The sequence below is a fragment of the Lolium rigidum genome, chromosome 3, assembly GCF_022539505.1.
Source record: "Lolium rigidum isolate FL_2022 chromosome 3, APGP_CSIRO_Lrig_0.1, whole genome shotgun sequence".
NCBI lineage: Eukaryota > Viridiplantae > Streptophyta > Magnoliopsida > Poales > Poaceae > Lolium > Lolium rigidum.
This window is the reverse complement of record NC_061510.1, coordinates 165,119,360-165,136,699: the sequence shown is the minus strand read 5'-3', so window position 1 is coordinate 165,136,699 and position 17,340 is coordinate 165,119,360. Positions and strand designations below refer to the sequence as shown.

General features: G+C 51.3%; 1 protein-coding gene across 1 annotated transcript; it reads left to right on the top strand.

Moving 5' to 3' along the window:
• The first annotated feature begins 10,587 nt into the window (after positions 1 to 10,587).
• On the top strand, positions 10,588 to 13,214 carry LOC124698585 (zinc transporter 2-like). The gene is made up of 4 exons (XM_047231069.1): positions 10,588 to 11,044; positions 11,570 to 11,631; positions 12,168 to 12,294; positions 12,820 to 13,214. The coding sequence occupies exons 1-4, from the start codon at positions 10,588 to 10,590 to the stop codon at positions 13,212 to 13,214; spliced, it is 1,041 nt and encodes a 346-aa protein (XP_047087025.1).
• The last annotated feature ends 4,126 nt before the right edge of the window (positions 13,215 to 17,340 follow it).

Sequence of the window (17,340 nt, the reverse complement as noted above, 5' to 3'; positions counted from 1 at the left end):
ACAAGGGTGTCTAATTTTCAGCCGGCACGCCATGAAAGTCGACACACACCCTTTCCCCGCCGTTAACATGGTGGAGTGCACTTACCCTGGGAGGTGCCAGCCAGGTTTCTCGTTCAGCATCAACATGGTAGGACCTGGGCACCACTCTGGTAGGACCTGGGCATCAACATGGAGGTGCCGCTCTCATAACAAGGACAAAGAGGAAGCCGTTCCACGCGATCGGCTCCGGCACGATGGCAAGCGCTACATCACAGAGGGAGAAGTGAAGAATGTGCGATATCAGCGACCTCTCTTTGATCACCTCCTCAACAAATACGTGAGTCAATACGACCAACGCCGACGATGCGATGACGATGACGAAGGAGATCGTCTGGCTAGCAGGGACGCCAGGAGACATCGTCGGCATGATCGCGACGAGGAGAGATATGAGCGCCATGCCAAGGAAAAGTCAAGAGAGAAAGACGACGTGGATAGGCACCGGACCGTCCCTTCTTCGACACTCGCCGGGATTCAGGAATGAGCCGATTGCCTACAATCGGCAACCGCCTGCAATGTAGACGTAAGAAGAAGGGTGCAGAGACGTGTCAGTATTCAAACGTCTAGGGCCTCTCCCATCTCGGAACAAGCACGCTGAGTCCTCTCGGGTGGAAGATCTCGAGGAGTTAGAAGACGACGATGAAGAAGAAGAAGATAAGTACCACCGGCCAAGGTGATGCCCTGATGGACTCAGCCGTTCCCAAAAGCGTAGGGTTCAGCGACTACGTGGTTTGGAGGAAGCCGAAAGGTTATACCTGCACACGTTAAGGAAGGCGCTGTCTGATCTGGCCGCGAAAATTCAGCGAACTCTGGACGAAGAGGGTCGGCCACAAAAGAAAGAGTGGCGCCCCAAACAAAGGAAAGCCGATGATGAGACATCGGCTGGCACAAACATGGTGTTCATCCTTCCAGCGGAGTTTTGTGCTCCGAGATTAGACGAAGTACCTATGGCACAACTTGACTGCGGCCCACGGCCAGTTATCTTTGAGAAGCCACGAGAAAGGAGCTACAGACACCTGAAGGCCCTGTACTTACGAGGTTATATCAATGGGCAGCCCGTCAACAAGATGCTGGCGGACACCGGAGCGGCGATCAACATTATGCCATACTCCATGCTACGTCGGTTGGGACGCTCTAGCTCGGATCCGATCAAGACCAACGTTACACCGAGCGATTTCAACGGCCAAGCATCCGAAGCACAAGGTGTTCCGAACGTGGATCCGACCGTAGGAAGAAAAACCATCCCTACGACGTTCTTTATTGTCGATAGCAAGAGCACCTATGCTCGTCCCGCTAGGGAGAGATTGGATCCACGCCAACCGTTGCATTCCATCCACGATGCACCAATGTTTAATACAATGGGATGAAGATGAAGTAGAGGTCGTACACGCGCATGACTCAGCCGAGATTTCAACGGCCGGCATGAACGTTTGGGAGACGGGCAGGCCAAGAGCCACTCTCGAGCATCACTTTGGACGACTGCGAGCGCATCGACGTGACACAAAACGGGGTGAGGCTGGTCTTATCCACCGGCCTGACCGTGTAACAAGAGCAAAATCTATGGACGTACGTGGCAAGGCCGATCCCTGTGATCGGCCCCCAAAAATAAAAAGGGATAATCTTGTCTCAAGCATGTCACGGAGTTATAGTAAAGCAAGACCAAGATGTAAACCCTCATTGAGCAATACAAACAAAATAGGGGCCGATTCCAGCAATCGGCCCATATTATCCTTACCATACGTTTCCCTGTATTCGGTGTCGATCTCACAGGTGACGGAAAGCTAGGGTATGGGTTTACATCGGCTGATGAACTGGAAGAAGTCAACATTGGTCCTGACGGAGCCGATGTTCAAGTACAATGCCTTGGTTAACTACAAAGCCGATCTCTGCAGTTACCTGACAGATTCGGCTCGGGGGGCACCTAATCAGATAAACATGTGCGATACATGGGCAGTGAAATATTGGGGGCCGATAGAGAAATCGGCCAGTAAAAAAAAATTCTTAATGTACAGCCGATGCACAGACATCGACTTTAGAACTAAGAAACAAAGCCGATGCACAGCCATCGACTCTAGTACAGATTACACAGGAAGACTCTACTGAAGGAACATCTCAAGGGCATGGAGGGCATCACCACGAACACGATCCACCTCGGCGATCTCGGCCTCATCATCTTCGTCTTTGCCTGCTACCAGCTGCTTGTGCAAGGTGCGGATTTTGGCCAGATCAGTCTTCAGTTTAGCTTTGAGACCTTCTGCTTCCTCGAGGGAATGGGCGATAAAAGCTTCTTTGGCCTCAATGAGCTGTTCTGTTGCCCGAACCTTCTCTTCAAGGGCCTCCAATTCTTTGCGCAAGGTCGCCGTCCGGCCGTCGTCGTCAGATATGTCAGTTTTTGCGTCCAAGACAGCCTTCTTCTCATCAAGCCGTTGGCATTTGTCTGCAATATCGGTTTTCGACGGAAGCTGGGCGGGGTGCAGGTCGATTCTCTGACGAGCCGATGCCACTCTTGACCTGTAGGCAGACAGAGTTACGACTGGCCAAAGTTTCACCTGCAGCGTCACCGGAAGATGAGGCTGGACATCCTCCAGAATGCTCTTCACTGCCTTGGAGTCTTCAACCAACGTCTCGATGGAGGAGGAAAGCAGGGTCTTGAGATGCTGGAGTTGACCATGTGTAGTGCTGGGTCCTGGCTCTTCGCTCGTTTTAACGATAGCCGGCTCGATGGATTCGGGGTCAAATGTTAGCAGGCTTGAAAGGTCATAACCCTGACAGACAACAAGAAAACATCAGGAGATAGCAAAGGAGCAAGGTAGACCTAAAGGGAAGGATCGTACCTCTCCTAAGACCAGAGGAACAGCCGATGAAGAGGTGATCGGCTCTGGTGTTTCTGCTGTCGGTTTGGCCAAGTTGGCCACCTTCTCAACTACACTCGTAGAAGTTGCTAGGCCCAGAGTGGCGATTGGCATGGGTACCTCCTCGACTTCCCCACTGGAGGTATCATCATCCTGCAAAGGGAGAGGTTAGCCGATAAGAACAACAAGGGGTCAGCACGCAAAATGAGCCGAGGAGAGGATGGAGTTACGTTTGATATCTCCTGGTTTGATGGAGAGGCTTGCGGTTCCTTGCGAGCTCTCTTGATGCATCGGCTCTTTGTGCGTAGGCTGCCCTGCCCCGCTTTGATGGGAGTTTGGGAAACGGCAGGTTCAGGGGCTGACCTTTTCTTGGAAGCCGACGGTGGCAAGTCTGGCTGGCTCTGCGTGGTGGTTTTCTCGTAATTGCCCGAGCTCGAGTCCCTTCGACCGGACCGTGTGTCCTCACTAGAGTTTTCTTCGATGGAGGTCCGTCGAAGAAATACAAGTATGCTGCGGAAGCCTAGAAGAATGAATGAAATCAGCCAAAGCATGGGTGAAACTTACGTGCGAGCCTTCTGGAGCTGGAGTAGGGCTTTGGCGCTTCAGAGTCTTCCTGGCAGATACTTTCCTCACCGCTGTTCTCGCCTTGACTGAGGCTCGGGGGGCAGCTGACCTAGTAGACACTCTGCCTTTTGAAGCCGATTTGGGTGTCATCGGCTGGCTCTGCATCACAACCTTCTTCAAAGGTGGTGAGTTTTTGCAGAAGAGGACCACCGGAGCTGCTGGGAGGAATCTGAAAGGGGAGCCGTTATCATCTACAGGGTCAGGACCGTCCTGTTGCTGCAAGAAGACAGAGCAAGGTTATAAAGGGAAATCAGCGCAAACCACTTCAAAAATAAATTGCGAGTAGTGGTACTCGCTCCTGCAGGATGTCATATTCAGCATCAAGCTGTTTCGAGCAATGGTCCCGAGCTCTCCTGAAGGCGTGAGTCTTCCACATTGACCACCAAGTCTCAAAACCATCAGTTGACGAGGTAAAGGAGAGGTTGCGAGGAATGGGGATGCGATGTCTAAACCAGTGATCATGGCCACGTCCAGTAAGGTTGGTGTCATGGGGCCATGACCAAACATGAAGCAATTCAAAGCATCAGACCAAAAATAGCCGATGGTTTTCAGAAGGTTTTTATGTTTCTCGAGGAGAGACAGTGATAAGGTCAAAGCATCGGCTATTCCTGCGGTTTCCCAAGTGGCGTGGTGGGTTTTGAAGACTCTGTTGTACCATGAAACCCAATCTTAAGGCCAGGCTCGTAAGCAGTCGGCCCAAGGAGTCAGGTCTAGGTTTTGGTTCACGAAGGGAATTCTGTTTGCCTCGCATGAAATCAGATGGGCAGGACTCTCGGTAGAACGAGGGCCAAGACAGAGAGAATTTGGAAGAGAAGGATGTGGCAGTAGAATGTCTGATACCTAGAAATTAATGATGGAACGAAGCATTAATTCAGATGTTTGTTGTTAATTCTAGCACTATGTTCGGACAGCAAGGAGCGGTTAAGGATTACCTTCAGGCCGGAGACCATAGCGTTGGCGTTGGATGATTCCGCCATTGGGTCCGTTGCGGGTGCGAGCCTGCGCGATTGAGATCTGAGGTTCGTGTGGCCGTGAGTTGGGTCTGTTCGAGCGGCGAGTTGGGGATCTGAGTGTTGCTCTTTCGGATAAGTCGCAGGTTACCGTTTGAATAGGCAATAGAGCTGGCCTTGCTCACGTTTTATGGCAAGGGCCGATGCGCTGCCATCGGCTCTTGGTGTGTTGACTTACTTTGACAATCGGCAAAACTGGTAAAAGGACAGAATCGGCTTAGAGATGTTTTCTTCATTAATAAAAGTGCTTTTACAGAGAAGAGCCGATTGCTCAAGGAAGAAAGAACAAAAGCCGATTACTACTACTAGTCCTATGCTAGTAGTCCCTAATCTAAGGGCCGTTGCTGCCCTCGTCGTCGTCATCGCTGCCGCCGGCGCAGCTGCTGGTAGGCTCCTCGTCGCTGCTCCCGTAGCCTTCTACGGGAGCCTCGTCTTCCTCGTCGTCGTCGTCGCTGTCGTCGTCCCACCAGGCGCGGAAGCGCTTTGCCGGCGGGTATTCATCGGAGGAGGTGTCATCCTCCTCTTCCTCCTCCTCGTAGGAGGAGGTGAAGTCGTCCCAGGAGAAGCGGTCGTCCTCGCTCTCCGCTTCCTCCTCCCCGTCGACGAGGAATTGGAGGTCGTCCTCTCCGTCGGTCAAGGACTTGTCATCCTCGGACCAGACGGAGGAATCGTGGTCCTCTTTGTCCCACGTCGTTGGGGCGAGGATTTCGTGCGCCGCCAACGAGCCCCACTCTGGCGTCGGCTCACGAAAGGGAGACGACACGTAGGAGAGACCTGATGTGGCCGAGGAGGAGGAGGAGGAAGAAGACATGGCTACAGAGGAAGGGGGGTTTTTGCCGATGGCTAGTACGGAGCAAGAGGATGAAGAGGCGAACTGTTCGATGCAGTTAAATAAGGGGATATGGGGGAGTTAATGTTGCAGCAGTTTCCGAGGAAGTGATGTCAAAGCTATCAAATCTTGCAGAGAAGTTGAGAAGGCAAGGCATCATGATGAAGGATACTGCGACGGTCCTGCTTCCGCCAACGACATGACCCGACGAAGAAAAGCGAGTGATTTTGGAATTATCATTTCCAAAACCAGGGGGGCATGTGTTATCACCAGAATTTGACCGGATCAGAGGTGGGCCGCGATTAAGATGGGCTTGAAGAATATCCACGGAAGAAATACATGAATCGTCCTTGTATACAAAGTTTGGGCTAGTTTGCCCGTGTATCTGTAAATATAGTAGGATACGTGTCGGTTAGATAGAATTTGGCTCGTACACGGTTGGGATTATTCCCACGTTAGAAAGTCTACGGACTATAAATATGTATCTAGGGTTATTGAGAAAGACAACAATCACGTTCATCACAAACCAATCTAGGCGCATCGCCAACCCCTTGTTTCGAGGGTTTCTTCCGGGTAAGCATCATGTTGCCTAGATCGCATCTTGCGATCTAGGCAGTATACGTTTATTCTTTGTTCATGCGTTGCTCGTACTGAAGCCTTGTTGATGGCGAGCAGCGTAGTTATCATAGATGTGTTAGGGTTAGCATTGTTTCATTGTGTCACATGCTTTTGTCCATGCAACCCTTAGACGTCTAGCCTCCCTTACACCTATCTTAGGTGTAAGGGCGGCACCTCGCTTGATCATTATTTAGTAGATCCGATCCGTTATGATTGCTCCTTGTTCTTCAAGGATTAGTTTAATATCTGCATAGTTAGGCCTTGCAAACGGGTTGAAGGATCCAGGTAGCACGTAGGGTGTAGTTTGCTAGCCCTAGATAAGATGTTCCGGGGATCAACTTCATGTTGGGTTTTAGGCCTTGTCTAGGGTTGGTTTATTGTCACCGTGCGTGGCTGCCAGGCTCAATCACGCGTAGGATGTTCCGATTGTGTGGTGAAAACTCTAAATCGTCGTAGGTCGTTTTAGCTTTATATTGATCAAGCAGGACCACCATGTGATCGTAGACCTCATACGAATCATGGGTGGATCGGCTCCTTGAGCCGATTCACGAGACAACTCGAGAGCCGGCCGAGGCTCGTATTTAATGTTTACGTGTATGCCATGCAGGAAACTAAGCGAAGCAAATCCATCACCTTCCTGACCAGGTATAGGTCAGGTGGCATGCCCTTGCACCAGCATCGGACGTGCGTGCCGAGGCTTTGCGGGCCGTCGCTCGAGGGACCAGGGCCAGCCGCAGTTCTGGCAGCCTCCCGGCTCTACTGTGTTGCCCGTCGTTGCTCGCCGGTGGGTTTTTGACCGCAACACATACTCATTGTCCTCATTGATAATCATGACTTTACGGTTAGGACAATCTCTCTTGAAGTGACCTTTGCCTCCACATGTATGACAAGCCATATCACGATTACGCGCAATAGACATGTTATAGCCACTCGTACTTGCAGCAGATTCGGACTTCTTTGTGTTAGGCACATTGGAGACCGACTTGCTAGGTGGAGTAGAGTAGGGTGCGGAGCGCGTCGAGGGCGCCGGCGCCCTAGATGGGGCCGCGCGGGTGTGAAGCGCCCAGCTCCTGTAGCTCGACCTTTAACCTTTGCTTCGTCAGCCAATTGTGATTCAGCTTCTCTTGCATGATGTATCAACTGATTCATATTGGTGTAGCTGTAGTGACGAACAATGCCTTTGATATCATACTTCAAGCCGTTCAGAAAACGCTGCATTGTCATCTCAAGAGACTCACGGACACGGCCATGCTGCATAAGCATCTCCATCTCCATGTAGTATTCATCCACAGTCTTCACACCTTGTCTCAATAGAGGTCAACTTATCAAATATATTCCGCAAGTAATTTGTAGGCACAAAGCGAGAAGTCATCGCCTCCTTCATAGCACGCCATGTGCGTATAGGTTGCTCACCATCCTCGTCTCGGTTACGAACAAAAGCATCCCACCAACGCAAAGCATAACCATCAAATTCAGAAGAAGCAAGCTTGATCTTCCTATCTTCAGTGTAATGCGGATGCAAACTCCATAACTTCTCAATCTTGAGCTCCCAAGTGAGGTATTCTTCAACATCAGCACCTCCTTCAAACTTGGGTATAGAAAACTTGGGCTTACCCAATCCATCTTCCTCATCATGTCCACGACCATTGCGGCCAAGTGGAGGCCATCCTCGAGGACGATTACCACGTGGTGCACCACGAGCATTGTGTGCGTCATCTTGAAGCTCAGGATCTTCGTCATCTTCTTGTTGTTGTTGGGCGGTCAAATTCTCAACAGCTAAGCGCAAATCAACAAGACTGCGCTGTATATCCGTCATTTGATCTTTCATCGTAGTGACGGTCTCACATGTAGTATCCAGCTTCTGGGAGATCTCTTGGACCGTCCCTTTAAGCTCATCATCCTAAGCGCGGAATTCAACGTCGCATCTTATTATGAAGAGCCTCATACTCCCTCCATGTGATGAGGTCTGCAGAACTCTTGTTTTCCTGGTTAACAAGTTTTTGATCACTAGCAGACATCGTTAGTAGATTAGTGCACTAAATCAAAAATATATGGTGGTAGTCTCACAACTCACTCAAAAACTAATAATAAAAGGAGATCTTACCGTTCCAAAGTAAATTAGTGTTGCTTACCACTTGTAGTAACAACTAGTGCACGGATGTAGTGAAGCGAATATCAAGGGTATAAGAACAAATCACACGGCAAAGCAGGATATATGTGGGGCTGTAGGTAGGCTACTTATTTGCACCAATAACAAGCTCTAGCGCTGACCGTAGACAACCAAAGATACTCACACAGGGCGATATAATCGGGCAATGCAACTATATGTAGGAAAAAGTTGTAATGCAATCGAGAGACGCTAGCAAAGCTCAACGGGACAGGCACAAGATTGCTCAACTACATGTGCAGTTAAAGAAAACTTAGGCCTTCACTTGATTCTACTAGCACTTCACGTTTCTTTTTTTTTTGATTTTCTTTTGTATCACACGTAGCTATGTAGCTCTTTTTGCTTCTTTTTTATTTGCTTTTTTTTGACACAACTCCTTGATAACACGGCCAACAGAAATTGCAAAGCACCAAAACCTTAATGAGCAGCCTGTCGAGCGGTAAAACTAGTCTCTTATGGGGAAGTTCCTAGTCACGTATATCGAAAGGCTGTGTCTATGGTTGGGACAAGCACACTGTACGCTATGAGGACTCAGAGTAACAAACACTGACACTAGATGATGGCGGAAACTCAAACCCTAACAATACTAGATGGAAGAAAAAGATACGCAAAAACAACTACGAAAAGCAACTAAAACACGAAATTAGTGCAATCTAAGGCTATGGCAAACCCTAACCCTAACTTTTTTATGGTTTTTTCTGGATAGGAAACACTCATAACTCAACTATGGGGTGGATTGTGGATGGCTTACCGAGGAAACGCTGAAACCTGATACCAAGATGATAAGGGGTGGCCCGATCTTCTCAGTAAGCAACGGTGGTGATGATGATCACGGGGTGATAGTAGCGGAGGAACACGACGATGTAGTGGATGATAACTTGTATGACGCAACGAGATCTCTCGATTGGTCCCTGTTGCCAATGCAACAGTTCTCAATCCAGCAAGATATTCGCAACTCCACACACTTGCGCACGTAGCCGCCGACCACGAAACGGAAGTTGCAACCTTTTAATTCCCAATGGAACAGCAGATCACACAAGACTTTCAGATCTACACAATATCAAGCAATATGGTGTAGGGATTCAATAGTTTTGCTAAAGCAAACAACTAAGAACTAGGGTTTATCTTAGACGTGGTCTAAAACAGCTAGGGGCGTCCTGGGCACTTATATAGGCGTCCGGGACGACTTCTGGTCGAATAGATACAAGAATAACCAACCCAGAATAGATCTGGTCGAGACAGACTCGGACACGGCCGGTCTGGAGGCCGGTCGACCGGCTCGGGACCGGGCTGGCCGGTTCAAACCGGGCCAGGGACCGGGTTCCAACCGGGATCGGGAATTGTGGCACAGTAACCCCTCCGGTTGGCATCAGCGTGGCGCCCGGTTGGCGCCGGGGTGGATCCGGCCTGCCGCCCAGTCGGACCGAGTTAGGGACCGGGCGCGCCGGCGTGGCGGCCGGTCTGACCGGGTGCTGGGCCGGCCTGGACTTCGTCTTCTCCTCTCGCGCATGCCTCCCGCTCCCCCATCGCGCGTCCACGATATTTCTTCATGTCCAGCTACTTGTCCAGCTCCACGTCCAGCTGCTCCTCTCCTCCTCGTGCGATGCTTGTCTCATCTTCATACCTGATGATACATAAGTAATGGGACTTAGGTAGTGTAAAGTTCTGATCAATCAAAGTATCGTTTAGGAACAAGTTCACCTGTTGTTTAAGTAGCTTCGCACGAGCCCTTGTAATTGGTTCAATCCGAACTTCATTGGACTTGAGCTTCACAGCAGGTTCATCTTCAGTTGGTAATGACGGAGGTGGTAGTGAGGTAGGGATGTCCTCATCAACATTTGTGAAGACAATTCACTTCTCCAGGTTCGAAGTTGGACGCTTATTTTTGCAATATGTCAAGAAGCAGCTTGCAAGGATGTTGAGCGTGCTTTTGGAGTGCTTCAGCAGCGTTTCGCTATTATCAGTTACCCTGCTCTCGCTTGATCTAAGTCTCGAATGTGGGAGGTGATGAACGTCTATGTGATCTTGCACAACATAATCATTGCCCTCTATACAGCAGTGCGGACACCCTTGCCCGTGCCTATTTAGGAATTAGGAGCACCGGTGAAGATGCTCTAGTAACCTGTCAAAATTCAAGCGACCAATCACCGTCTGCCACTTTTCCTCTCCCCTTGTCCGGTAATACTCCGCTGGTTTGACACCTCGCCCATAGTAATAACTCGTTCCGGACGAAATGCTGACCCCACCTGCCTGCGAGAGCGTGCAACTGAATGATGTGTGAGTATGGTCTGTCTCTCGAGTCCACTTCGCCAATCATCGTCGGCCCGAACGTCAGCCCCGTTCCAAACTCCCCGCCCGCCCCCGTATAAATTCCCTCTCCCTCCTCTGCTCCGCCTCCGCCACCATTCCGGCGTTTCCCCAACACGCCACACCACCGAGGCAGCGGCACTCATGGCCCCGGCGACCAGCTCCCTCCTCGTCCTGTGGCTCTGCGCCGTCGCGACCACCGCGTTGGCCCATGGCGGCGCCGGAGACGGCGACGCGGACGCGGACAGGGGCGGCAAGAAGCCGGACCTGCGGGCGCCGGGGCTGGTGGTGGCGAAGCTGTGGTGCCTGACGGTGGTGTTCGTGGGCACGATGGCCGGCGGCGTGTCCCCCTACTTCATGCGGTGGAACGAGGCGTTCCTGGTGCTGGGCACGCAGTTCGCCGGTGGGGTTTTCCTCGGCACCGCCATGATGCACTTCCTCAGCGACGCCAACGAGACCTTCCAGGACCTCGTACCGGACAAGGCCTACCCGTTCGCCTTCATGCTCGCCTGCGCCGGGTACGTCCTCACCATGCTCGCCGAGTGCGCCATCTCCTTCGTCGTCGCGCGCGGCCGGACAAAGCCCGCCGCCACCGTTGCAGGTAAGCAAGTCACCTGTCTGGATCTCCTCTGCATCAGTATTCTCGACGGCCGGCCGGCCGCAGTACCAGGTGGCGGTGTAAAGGTGGCAGCACAGCACGGCGCTGGGTTAAATGCGGATTTCTTAGTACTGCAAATTTGTTTGTTTCCTATTTTAGGATTTGCGCAATTGGCAGTTTGTTTCATTATTACGCAATTGGCAGTCGTAGCTGTCCTCTGTTTCTGTTTGCACCAGCGCGAGCAGAATCAGGGTCCACGAGTAGAACAGATCATGGTTTCTCCATTGGAGTAATACTATACTGTGAATAGTACCTGATGAGGATATTTTTTTCATAATGGAAGTTTTATTACTCATAAAAAGTAATTACACCTGACCTCTGTATAGTTAAGATGCATATAGCCGTTCAAAGAACCTGATCAGGGTATACCTGATGATCTTAGTTATTGTCGGAAGGTGCTTTGTCTTCGGTTTGGATATACATACTTGATGTTCTAAATTTCCAGAATCCGTTTGTACTATTTTCCAGGAGCGCTGGAGGAGGGCAAGCTGAGCAGCCCCAGTGGCAACGGCTCCGAAACACAAGCCGCTGTAAGTACAGCACAGCACTACACTACACTACACTACCTACAGTCCCTCTGAAACCATTGTTTTGACTCGGTCTACGACGAAAGAGGAACCTGGTCTAGGCGGACCCCCTTTTTTTTAAAAAAAAATGCTAGTATTTCGAAGTTTCAAATTTTTTTAAATAAAATTGTGTATGTACATATTATGTTGATACTTGTGCAAATTTTTGAAGCAAAATTTGATGGTTTGTAGCCTACACAAAAAATAACAAAATTTCAGAATAATACTAATGATTAGAGTTACTGTTCAAAGAAATACAAATTTCCATTTTTTTTGTGTGTAGACCATATACGGTCGTTTTTCGCGTCGAAAATTTACACAAATAAATATCAAGGTAATATGTGTTTGCATGAATTATTTCAAATTTTTCTAAAACTTTGAAATACCATTTTTCGGTTTTTTTAAAAAAGGGTCTATATTTGATGTTTATTATGACAGTCAGACTACTAAATAGCTCTGTGTTTATTTCCTCCTGTATGTAACTTTGTGGTGTCACACAGGACGCACACGGCGATCACTCCGCGGCATCCATGCTGCGCAACGCCAGCACCCTCGGCGACAGCATACTCCTCATCGCGGCTCTCTGTTTCCACTCCGTCTTCGAAGGCATCGCCATCGGAGTCGCCGGTAAGAGACAGTCACAGAGACAGCCTTTTCTGAATAAATGTCTTATTCACTGTCGACCTTAATTATTTTTGTACAATATATCATCACTACTAGCGTAGATGTTTCATGTTTGCAGAAACTAATCAACTCTGAAACTGACATGTGTTGGTTTTTTGCTAGTGTCTTATGCAAGAATTCCGTAGTCAGTGGCATGCATACTTTTACCTGTTCCAGCATTTGAATAGCTTCCTCTCGCGTCCATTGACGTCCACTTCAATTACCACTACAGAAGCCACTGAATTTTTAAAAAAGAAAACAACCTGACAGAAATAAGAAGAAATAGAGTACCAATGGCCGAATTCACCCCCTTTGATTCCAGTTATTGAACAGATAAGTGCGATTGGCAGTGGAATAGGGCAGGCTTGAAGTGTCTTTGAGCGATTCTAGATCAGTCGTAATTCTGTAGTTTTGGATCTTGTCTCCTGCATAGCTGAAAAAATAACTTGCAGCTTGATGCGGTTTGCGCTTGTCAAAACGTGCTTGCAGAGACGAAAGCCGACGCATGGAAGGCGCTTTGGACCGTCAGCCTGCATAAGATCTTCGCAGCGATCGCCATGGGCATCGCCCTGCTCCGCATGCTCCCCAATCGCCCCCTCTTCTCCTGCATCGCCTACGCGTTCGCCTTTGCCATCTCCAGCCCCATCGGCGTAGGCATCGGCATCGTTATCGACGCAACCACGCAGGGCAAGGTGGCGGACTGGGTCTTCGCCATCTCCATGGGCCTCGCCACGGGCATCTTCATCTACGTCTCCGTCAACCACCTCCTCTCCAAGGGGTACAAGCCTCAGAGGCCCGTCGCCGCCGACACGCCTCTTGGGCGGTGGCTCGCCGTCGTGTTCGGCGTCGGTGTCATCGCTGTCGTCATGATATGGGACACCTGATTCTCAGGATTACGCCGGGATTTATCTGTTAGCTTTGGACGTTGGTTATCAGAAGCAGCAGGATATGTTATTCTAGACTGTTGATTTATACATGTTTGTGTTCGGGTCGCCTCGCGCGCTCGCCGATCTGTGCACTGGTCCCTTAAGAGCACACGCGCGCAGCTGCCTAGCCTTTTTCAGAGCACAGCTAGACGCCCCTCTCTCTAGTCTCTCCTCTCATAGCGACATGCAACTCAGTTTTCTCACGTGGGTACTGCGGAGGAGGTGTGGTGTAAGGAACTGATTCATGTATTTGGAGCAGGATGCTACCTACTCACGGTATTAATTTTTCACTAGGGTGCTAAAAAAGCAGTGTTTTAGAATTTTGTGGTGTCTCCACCGATGCCCCAAATAGGCGCTGGCTTCATTTGGAGATGATGTTCCCACACCGGTGATCCACATACTTAACCCTCAATAGAAATTCATACGTAAATAACACTTAAAAAGCAAAATTTATATGAATATTGACTAGTTTTATACAAAAGCGACTCGAATTTAAACTAAATAAAACTTAAACTGGTACGTGCAAAGGAGCCTAGGAGGCGGCGGAAACAAGCCACAAAACCCATCTAGGGTTCCGTCCTCCTCGCCGGCGATACCGCCGGTCCGCTCCGCATCTGGTGGCCTTGGGGCCTTGGAGGTGTGGCGGACCACGGTCCCTCACCGGCGGGGAGTTTTCGTTCTTAATTTAGTTTGCTTTTCAGTCTCTTTTTTGGGATGGTGAGGCGGTGGCTACATCCTGAAGTCAGAATAAGGTCCTCCCCGCCCTATCCTTGCTCCGGTGGTGCATCTAGCGCTGACGGAGGGCGCGTGGAGTTGTGTGCCCGTCAGATCTCCTGGGATCCGATCGGTTTTCGTGTTTATTGGTGTGGTTTCATGATAGTCTCTTCCGATCTACGATTGTCATCGTTGGCGATGGTTGCTACTCTGGTGCGCTGGTCCTTTGGAACCTAGCGGCGCGCCTTCGGCTCGTGCTAGTATTTGTAGTCGTCGCTAGGTGGTCCGAGTACCAATTTTTATTTTTCTTTACTTTTTGGGTTATTTGTACTACTGTTGATGATTATTAATAGATCAGTGGATTTCTCGCAAAAAAAAAAACTTAAACTTCGTACCCTAATCTACTAGCCATTGGTTGGGGGTGCACGACGGGCCTGCCTCGTCGTCGTTTTTCCCCTTTGCAGCCTGCGTCCGTGGCCACCTCTCTGCCCTTGCTTTGCGCATCTGGCTGTGGAGCATGGCCGTCGGCGACGCTGGAGCTTGCCGGCGGCGTTGCCCCCTCAGCGATGCCAGCCATCGGTGAGACGCCTCGTTCTGGGCGAGCCTCGCTTGCTCGAGGGCGGCCGCCTCGGCCTGACGCTGAGCATTGAGTACAAGGAGCTTTTGTCACTACGCCGCCATGAAGAGACGTCCCACCTCCTCCGTGGCCGCCCGCTGGCGCGAGATCTCGACGGCGTGGTCGAAGTTAGCGGCGTTGAAGAACTCCCGCTCCCCCTCCTTCAGTCTCCTGAAGCGTTGCGCATTGAAGGAGGCCAGGATCACTGCCTGCTCCGGGTCACCGGGGACCTGTTGTTGCTCGCCCCACTTCGTCGCCTTAGCTTCTGCGTCTGCTATGAACGCCTCGTCCCACTCTTCGAACAGTGAGACGCCAGGGTTGTCGGAGTTGAAGTCGATGTCGGCGTCGGCCTATGGCTGCAGTGGTGGTTGCGGCGCCGATGGCGGCGTGCAGCCATTACGGCCAAGCATCGAATACGTCATATGCAGCCGCCGCGGAATTGTTGTGGTGGAGAGGAGAGGATAGCGCGGCGGCGGTGGTGGAGATGAGAGAGGATAGCGCGGCGGCGGCGGAGAGTAGAGGATAATGCCACAGCGGTGGAGGGCGTACTAATGAGGGTGCCAACTAGCCGCATAGTAGCTGAGGCGTCGCATTTACGGCGGTGTTTGCGCGTGGACCCGTGGTTTCATCGGCACCCGGCCGCACTTCAGCCGAGGCGTCACATTTATGAGGCGCCGAGATTGAATTAGATATGATGATACCAACAATCGAATCTTGGGAAATTATAATATCATGAGAAGAATATGAGATTGGTTGAATCTTAATATCGTGGACAGTCACATCGGGCGGACATGAGTTTTGGCTCCCGCTCCCGTCGCTTCCACATGAGCGGCCGGAGCGTCCCCCCCCCTCCGCCCTCGCCCTCCCTAGAAGCTCCCCTCCCCCATCGCCGCTGCCGGTGCGAGCCGCCGGGCAAAGCTCGCGCGGTGCTAGCGGCGGTTTCCTCCTCCCGCGTGACTTCCGGGCCCGACGAGGCGGCGTCCTTCCATGCGGTGGAGCGATCCGGCGAAGCTGGCCCTGGCCGGCGCTGTCGTGGCCTCGCCGGACGGCGGGGGGAGGGGGGGGGTCCGGATGCAGACCGTTGGCTCCCGACGGTGCTCTGGCCGGCGGCGGCTTTGGGCCGGCGGCTCGGCCGGATCTGCGCTCGTGGACCCAGATTTGGGCCTGGCAGGGTTTGGCCGGATCCTCTCGATCTGAGGGTTGCCAGGGGTGTGCGGCTGTGTGCCCGGTGCGCCACCTCTGCTTCCTCTCATTGGTTGCATTCAGGCTGGTTCTAGCCTGGACCTGACCCTCGCCATTCGAGGCTATCGAGGCTCTGTATTTCTGCGGACTCCGGTAGTCCTTCAGCGCTGCGGGCGACGTTCTGGAGTCGCTGGGGCGACGTCCTAGCTAGCTATCTGGGACGAGGTCCTTAGGCCGTCTTAGTACCGGCGGCTGCGGTCTGTTATCCCTCCGAGCAATTTGGTCGTGCTTGTGCAGGTGCGCTCGCACGTTGGGGATGGCCTGGGTCTGGCCGGAGTCTGCCAGCCAACACATTTTTACTGCGGATGAGTCTAGTTGGGGCTAGCTCATAGTGCAACTTAGGTTGGAGGCACTGCAGTGATCTCCGCCTTGTTCGCTCTACGTCCTCGCGACGATGTCCGGAATTTCTGACTAGGTTTGGACCTCAGCGAAAGCATCGCATGGTGTTGGCCTGTGCCGTTGACGGCATCACCTGCGGGTGTCGTTCCCTTGTTGAATGCGTCCCGATGATGGCCCTCATGTTCAAAATGATGGACTTCGTCCCTCCACCTCAATCTGCTCCCCTTGGAGGCGTCGCTTCGTGTAAGCTTCTCTGCTAATGTCTTGTGGAGCACCATGTGACCTCTCGCTGGTGTCGCAACCATCTCGCAACATCGGCCTAGCTGCTTTTACACGGTTTGATGCGATAGCTGATTTCCTTCCTAGCGCCTTGGGGGGCTTTGCTAGGTTGGCATCTGGTCGTAGCTCTTGCCGGTGTGCCCATCCCAACGCTAGGGGATGATGTTGTGTGTTTAGTCTGGACCTAGCCCGAGCTCCAGGGGTGGTGGTTCTCAGGTCTGGGTGAAAACTTTGCAAGTCCTCTGTCTCTGATGATGACGATGACGCATTCTTGCGCCATTCACTTTCTTGGAGGCGTCACCACAAGACCCCTCTCCTTTGGTTCCTCAAGCTCTGCTAGGTGACCGGCCCGTCATTAAGTTCCCCCTTGGATTGCAGTCTTGGTGCGGTGGAGGTTTGCTGGCGTGGACACGGTCGTGATCGCTCCGGTGCAACAGAAGACAAGGCTTCCTCTTCATGGATCAAATGGCGCTTCAACTTATATTTTTGTGTTGCCTTTTATTGTGGTTTTCGGTGTGCGTTTGGCACGCGTGTGTTATAAGTCATGGTGTAACTTCTAGCCGGTTGATAGCTTGATTAATTTAAAACCGAGCTCATTTCAAACCTTCCGTCTAAAAAAAAAATCTTGATATCGTGGTTCAACCGGTCGCTATTGAGATCAAGAGCGGGAGCGACGCAAAGATGCCATGAGTTAGCTACCGACTTCATTGTCAAATCTATTACCTAATAATAAATGAGCTAAGATTTCTGCCAAAAAGTTTGCTTTTTATTGGACCGTTTTTCCCTCCCACCATTCTCCATACTACCGCACAACCGCACAACTGCCACGCCACGTTATACCGTTTCGTTTAATTCTGTCTGTGTTCGTCGATGGATCGCTCGGCCCTGCTTTCC

Coding starts and splice junctions, on each gene's coding strand:
- LOC124698585 (XM_047231069.1), top strand. CDS start 10,588: ATGGCCCCGGCGACCAGCTCCCTCCTCGTCCTGTGGCTCTGCGCCGTC. Junction 11,045..11,569: donor GCCCGCCGCCACCGTTGCAG/GTAAGCAAGTCA, acceptor ACTATTTTCCAG/GAGCGCTGGAGGAGGGCAAG. Junction 12,295..12,819: donor CATCGCCATCGGAGTCGCCG/GTAAGAGACAGT, acceptor ACGTGCTTGCAG/AGACGAAAGCCGACGCATGG.